Below are 7566 nucleotides of genomic sequence, written 5' to 3' on the forward strand. Positions count from 1 at the left end.
GCTCAGTTTTATCATATCAACTTGATGAAAATTATCATTAAAACTATTGCTCAGTTTATTCATACGACCTAAAACATAAACTCTACCAAACAAACAGATCCATGTTGGTCTGTAATTTTTTCTGGAAAACGACGGGGAAGTCATGGAATTTTATTTTCAAAATTGGGTCGACACCCTGGTTGAGAAGCTAGTGGGATTTGGAATTTGAAGAATGTATATTATTCATTGCACTTTTGTTTCACGTCGGCAGGATATTTTGAAAGCTATTGAGCTCATATTTGTGCTAAAATGCGTTATTTTGAAGAAGCATTTTAATTGCAAAGTTTCAGCCTAGGAAAATTCACCATCTTAATCTTTGTTGTCCCAAGTATTTCTTTACTCTATTCTAAAACCGGACATAAATGCGATGTACTGCAGAGTTTCAGACCTTCGGATGGAGAAAAATCCACAATGTTAAAGTGAAAGAATTTAGGGCTCCCAAGGGGTTTATCCTACTTGCCCTGCATTATTTTTTGTTGGATTTTGACAACATCGTTCCTTGTCATACTTTTGAAAATATACTAGTAGTCAGAAATCTACATTCCTAGCAATTATTAGTAAACTCCTCCAAAGGAAAATAGCAGATTTTTTGCATTTGATTGAGGGTCCGCGAGACGTTTATAAAACTTCAAAGGGGGTCACAGCACCGAAAAGGTTGAGAACCATATGGGTGACATAAAATTGCAATTCTAACGATGGGTGCCGATATCGGCCTGGTTTCAGCGAGAATTGCTCATGGTTTTTCACATTTGAAAGATTTCAAAAGACTTATCTTTGTTTTCACACAAAACATAAATAGTTCACCAGTTTTCATTCACTCATACACCAACTATCAATTTGCTCCTTAACTAATATGGGCCAAAATCACGCCCTATCGCACCGTAATACCTCAACTCTTGCAGCGAATGTCCATTTCCGATCAGTGCTATGAGATTCTTGCCCCGGTAGCCAAACTGTTTCTGATAGGCAGCCCTCAAATGCAGCGCTCTGTTCTGATTGACTCGGACGCCGAAGTTTTGCATCGGAGGTCCAATGGCAAGTTTCCTGAAGTATGTGAACACAGCTGCGGCCTTCTGCGCAAACGAAGGATTACGATTACCCGGCCTCACTCCATACGGTGTTAATCTGCCGGGATATTTGAAGAATTCAAATTTCTGAAGGTCCACATTATAATTCCGCAGTGGATCCGGAATGGAATGTCCTTTCATGACCGTTACAAATGTCGCAACGACGACGAAGATCTAGGGAACAATAACTTGTTAGTTAATTCACTAACTTAGATTTAATTTCCTTTGATTCACTCACTTGCAGATAGATGCGCATATTTCACTCCAAAAAAATGGTATTCTATCAAATTAACACTTGTTTAATCCGAGTAACTGTCCTGGTTGCCACTATTCGAATGAAGAACACCATGATTTCGGTGGTACGATCCAGTGGATCGATTATTTCATAGTTTCACGACCTCGACAATACCGACTCATCGCGCGTGGTTGGTATAGCTGGGACTGTTGTAATAGCGCCAAATTTGTACGTGCTTCCACCTGATTTAATGTCAGCGTGCACTAATGGATTGGGTTGATGGGGTAAATATGTTGTCAATTTGATGAGGACCTCCTCGTCTCATTAATATTCAGCTGGCATAGTATTGCCGGTTGCCCGTAGCACCAATCGCGTGCACTGCACTTACGCAGACTATAGACTTTATCGAATGGAATCAGAACGTCGTATGAGTAGACCGGGCAATCAGTGGAGATTCCTAAGTACCGGACAACTAAGCATATTAATTTCATAATGCCAAAATTATTGGTTTTATGTGATCTTATTATCGTGTTATTTATCACTTATGATAAATATTTATTATCTTTTTTGTAACATGCAAACCTACAGATATAGAAATATAAAACCGGATCAAACAATCTATATCTGGTTGAAATTCAGAATGTAGTAAACTACAGTAGGTAATTCGGAATAATCCTCAACAATTGTCTGACCGGGATGAGACTAGATTGCCATTTTGAATAGCTTTCAGATTTTTCCGCCAAAAGTTCGTCAACTAAAAAATTCAGAACAAGTTTGAATTGAACTTCTACTTACTTACTTATTTGGCTTTACATCAATTATCTTGATAAAGCCTCGCCAACAATATTTCGCCAATTCATTCGGTTCATGACCGCTTCTCTCCATCCTCAACTGTGACCCACGCTCTCCAGGTCCTGGTGTACCTGGTCAATCCACCTAGCTCGCTGCGCCCCACGCCTTCTTGTTCCGACCGGATTCGTAGCGAACACCATCTTTACAGGGTTGTTGTCCGGCATTCTTGCAACATGCCCTGCCCAGCGTATCATTCCAGCTTTAGCTACCTTCACGATACTGGGTTCGCCGTAGAGTTGAGCGAGCTCGTGGTTCATCCTTCGCCGCCACACGCCGTTCTCCTGTACGCCGCCGAAGATCGTCCTTAGCACTCGGCGTTCGAAAACCCCAAGAGCTTGCAATTCCTCCTCGAGCATAGTCCCATCCTCATGCCCATAGAGGACTACCGGTCTTATGAGCGTTTTGTACATCGTGCATTTGGTGCGGGGGTGAATCTTTCTTGACCGCAGTTTCTTCTGGAGCCCATAATAGGCACGACTTCCGCTGATGATGCGCCTTCGTATTTCCCGACTAACATTGTTGTCAGCCGTCAACAAGGATCCGAGGTAGACGAACTCGTCCACCACCTCGAAGGTATCCCCGTCTATCGTAACACTGCTTCCTAGGCGGGCCCTGGCCCCGACTCTTGTTGCTTCGTGTTTCAGGCGGGTGAACAAATCTGCCACCGTTTCAAATTTTCTCCCAATAATATCCATGTCGTCCGCGAAGCAAACAAATTGTCCGGATCTCGTGAAAATCGTGCCTCGACTGTTAAGTCTGGCTCTCCGCATGACACCTTCAAGCGCAATATTGAACAACAGGCACGAAAGTCCGTCGCCCTGTCGTAGTCCCCGCCGAGACTCGAACGAACTGGAGTGTTCGCCCGAGATCTTCACGCAGTTTTGCACACCGTCCATCGTTGCTCTGATCAATCTTGTGAACTTCCCGGGAAAGCTGTTCTCGTCCATGATTTTCCATAGCTCTATGCGGTCGATACTATCGTATGCCGCCTTGAAATCGATGAACAAATGGTGCGTAGGGACCTGGTACTCACGGCATTTCTGGAGGATTTGCCGCACGGAAAAGATCTGGTCCGTTGTCGAGCGGCCGTCGATGAAACCTGCTTGATAACTTCCCACGAACTCGTTTGCTATAGGTGATAGACGACGGAAGAGAATCTGGGATAACACTTTATAGGCGATTGCACGATAATTTTCACACTCCAGTTTGTCGCCCTTTTTGTAGATAGGGCATATAACGCCTTGCTTCCACGCCTCCGGAATGCTGTTCCGTTTCCCAGATTCTGACTATCAGCCGATGCAGACAAGCGGCCAACCTGTCCGGGCCCATCTTGATGAGTTCGGCTCCGATACCATCCTTGCCAGCGGCTTTGTTGTTCTTGAGCTGTTGAATGGCATCCTTAACTTCCCCCATCGTGGGAGCTGGTTGATTTCCGCTGTCCGCTGTGCTGACGTAGCCATCGCCTTCGCTGTCCTGACCTTCTGTGCCTGTGTTCTCTGCGCCATTCAGATGTTCATCGTAGTGCTGCTTCCACCTTTCGATCACCTCGCGGTCGTCCGTCAAGATGCTCCCATCCTTATCCCGGCACATCTCAGCTCGCGGCACGAAGCCTTTGCGGGATGTGTTGAGCTTCTGATAGAACTTCCGCGTTTCTTGAGAACGGTACAGCAACTCCATCTCTTGGCATTCCACCTCTTCCAGGCGGCGCTTTTTGTCCCGGAATAGGCGGGTTTGCTGTTTCCGCTTTAGTCTGTGTCGTTCCACGTTTTGCCGCGTACCATGCTGCAGCATTGCAGCCCGCGCTGCATTCTTCTCCTCTAAAACCTCCTGGCGCTCCTCGTCGAACCAATCGTTTCTTGAGCTCCGTTCCACATATCCGACAACGCTTTCGGCAGCGTCGTTAATGGCTGCTTTGACTGTCCTCCAGCAGTCCTCAAGAGGGGCCCTATCGAGCTCGCCCTCATCCGGCAACGCTGCCTCAAGATGCTGCGTGTACGCATTGGCGACATCCGGTTGTTTCAGCCGCTCGAGATTGTACCGGGGCGGGCGTCGGTGCCGTACATTGTTGATGACGGATAGTTTTGGGCGCAGTTTCACCATCACCAGGTAGTGGTCGGAGTCAATGTTGGCGCCACGATAGGTTCTGACGTCGGTTATGTCGGAAAAGTGCCGTCCATCGATCAAAACGTGGTCGATTTGCGATTCTGTCTGCGGGAGGCTGTGCTGGAAATAGGTGCTACGAATGGCCATGTTCTTGGAGGCGGCAAAATCTAACAGTCGTAGGCCGTTCTCGTTCGTCAGCCAGTGGGCGCTGAACTTTCCAATCGTCGGTCTGAACTCCTCCTCCTGGCCAACCTGAGCGTTCAAATCTCCTATGATGATCTTGACGTCGTGGCTTGGGCGCGTTCGAGCTGCGCGTAAAATGCGTCCTTGTCATCATCAGTGCTTCCGGAGTGTGGGCTATGCACGTTGATTATGCTGAAGTTAAAGAATCGGCCTTTGATTCTTAACTTGCACATTCGTTCATTGATCGGCCACCAGCCGATCACGCGCCTTTGCATATCACCCATCACTATGAAAGCTGTTCCCAGCTTGCGTGTGTTGCCGCAGCTCTGGTAGATGGTATGATTACCTCTAAACGTTGAAGTTGAGAGATTTGCAGTTCCACGTACCGAGTTTCCAATCGCTAGCCCATTTTCGTCGCTGTGGTCTTTGCCGATTGTTCCGGTCCGTATTCTCTCGTTGACGTTCCTGTGCTGATGTGTTTTAACGGTTGGCTTGCAGGGCCTGACACCAACCCCCTAGATTTCCGGAGGACCATTCCCCCTAAATGTTCGGAGGGCCATAGTGCGCAGTTTAGCTTAGAGTCCTTCTCTGGCACTCGGACGATGATCAGCCGCCCCTGACATGGGGAACAGACGCTGTTGTGAGCCGCTCCTAACGTGGAGTACAGACGCTCCAGGTTTGCAAAAGCAAACCCCCCCTTCCCTGTCAGCATACGACCAAAGTTCCCACCGGGGGTTGGTTACCCGATCTTCCCCAAGGCTACTCGTACCCCGGCCAGTACCACGAGGAGGTAGGGATAGGAGTTGCTGGGCAAGAGGCTAAGGACCGCACAAAGGGGTCTATTTTATTCCTGCAGATACGCGAGGTACCAATGGTACGCCATGCCCAGCCATTTACCGCGCCACTTCTATCTTACTTGAAGGTTTGAAGGCAACTTAAACGAACCTTATGCGAACTGTAAAGTTCGGGTAATGACTTAAAAAGTGAGCTGATTAAGCCAAAACATGCCCTGTTATCCGAAATTTTGGTTGCTTGGGATGCCATCAACCAGCTCAAGAACAACAAGGCCGCTGGTAAGGATGGTATTGGAGCTGAACTCATCAAAATGGGCCCAGAGAGGTTGGCCGCTTGTCTGCACCGGCTGATTGTCAGAATTTGGGAAACGGAACAGCTGCCGGAGGAGTGGAAGCAGGTGCCCCATCTACAAGAAGAACGACAAATTGAAATGTGAAAAGTATCGTGCGATCACTATCCTGAATGCCGCTTACAAAGTGCTATCCTAGATTATCTTCCGTCGTCTATCACCAATAACAAATGAGTTTGTGGGAAGTTATCAAGCTGGTTTCATCAACGGCCGCTCGACGACGGACCAAATCCTCCAGAAATGGCGTGAATACCAAATCCCAACGCATCACCTGTCGATTTAAAAGCGGCTTATGATAGCATCGACCGCGAAGAGATATGGACAATCATGGACGAGTACAGCTTTCCCGGGAAGCTCACAAGACTAATATGAGCAACGATGGACGGTGGGCAGAATAGCGTGAAGATTTCGGGCGAACATTCCAGTTCGTTCGAATCCCGCCGGGGATTTCGAAAGGATGATGGACTTTCGTGCCTGCTGTTCAACATCGCGCTATAAGGTGTCATACGGAGAGCCTGGTTCGATAACCGAGGAACGATTTTCACAACATCTAGCCGCGCCTGAAATGAGAAGCGACAAAAGTCGGCCTGGTGGTGAATGCGTCAAAAACATAGCACATGCTGATAGGCGGAACCGAGCGCGACAGAGCCAGCCTAGGAAGCAGCGTTACGATGATAGACGGGAATAATTTTGAGGTGGATCTCATGAGTTCGTCTACCTCGGATCCTTGTTAGCGGTTTTGCCTTGAAATACGGAGAAGCATCATCATTGGAAGTCGCGCCTACTATGGGCTCCAGAAGAAGCTGCGGTCGAGAAAGATTCACCCACGCACCAAATGTACCATGTACAAAACGCTTATAAGACCGGTGGTCCTCTATGGACATAAAGCATGGACCATGCTGGAAGAGGACCTGCAAGCACTTGGAGTGTTCGAACGAAGGGTGCTTAGGACGATCTTTGGCGGATTGCAGGAGAACGGTGTGTGGCAGCGGAGAATGAACCACGAGCTCGCTAGGCTCTACGGCGAACCCAGTATCCAGAAGGTTGCAAAAGCCGGAAGGGTGCGCTGGGCATGGCATGTTGCAAGACTACCGGACAACAATCCTGCAAAGATGGTGTTCGCGTCGAATCCGGTTGGCACAAGAAGGCGGGGAGCACAGCGAGCGAGGTGGCTTGATCAGGTCCAACAAGATCTGGAGAGCGTGGGCCAAACTCGAAATTGGAGGGACACAGCCATGGACCGAGTAAATTGGCGTTACATCGCTAACGAGGTTTTATCAAATTAATTGATTTACCGTAAAACGGGGTAACTTTGATAATGCGGGTAACTTTGATAGTGCGAGACCCACAACATAATAAACGAAATAACTATGTTTAGGTTAATCAGTTGGGCAAAACGAATGCAAAAGTAAAGAGTATTAGAATGATACTTCATGTCAAAGCTATTTTTGATGGAATAAAGTACATTTGAGGTTTTATATGCAATTCTTAAAATTGTATAAGATTTTAGCATTTTTGAAACGCTTACAAACAATCTGTTCTACGATCACTATTTGATGAAGACATAATGAGTTCGTCACTTATCCTTGGCCGCCTAGTTGTAGTAGAACATGAATTCGGTCTCAATTCTCTTAGCGAAAGCCATTTTTGCAAACTGGGGCCATTTTAGTAATCTAAGTCATAAATGTCCATATAGCGTTAAGCGCCTAGAGGTATACAACGCCCTATAAATGTTCCGTAATTCAATCAATTTTGTTCGATTTATACTCCACTATCAAAGTTACCCCAAAACAGAAAACCGACTTTCGATTATATGAAAAATTATATATCCATTCAGAATAAATCTTTTGGCAGTCTATCAACTGCAGTCAATAGGGGTCATGCACAAATTACGTCACGCTCCAAGGGGGAGGAGGGGGTCTCTTAGAGGAATCCCTAGATAG

General features: G+C 46.9%; 1 protein-coding gene across 1 annotated transcript; it reads right to left on the minus strand.

The window, feature by feature from the left end:
* Positions 1–719: 719 nt before the first annotated feature.
* LOC5571824 lies at positions 720–2126 on the minus strand. The gene is made up of 2 exons (XM_001659906.2): positions 1345–2126; positions 720–1280 (listed from the first exon to the last, which is right to left on the minus strand). Exons 1-2 carry the CDS (start codon positions 1360–1362, stop codon positions 888–890), a joined length of 411 nt encoding a protein of 136 aa, XP_001659956.1. The 5' UTR covers positions 1363–2126; the 3' UTR covers positions 720–887.
* Between the last annotated feature and the right edge of the window lie 5440 nt (positions 2127–7566).

The sequence above is a fragment of the Aedes aegypti genome, chromosome 2, assembly GCF_002204515.2.
Source record: "Aedes aegypti strain LVP_AGWG chromosome 2, AaegL5.0 Primary Assembly, whole genome shotgun sequence".
Classification (NCBI taxonomy): domain Eukaryota; kingdom Metazoa; phylum Arthropoda; class Insecta; order Diptera; family Culicidae; genus Aedes; species Aedes aegypti.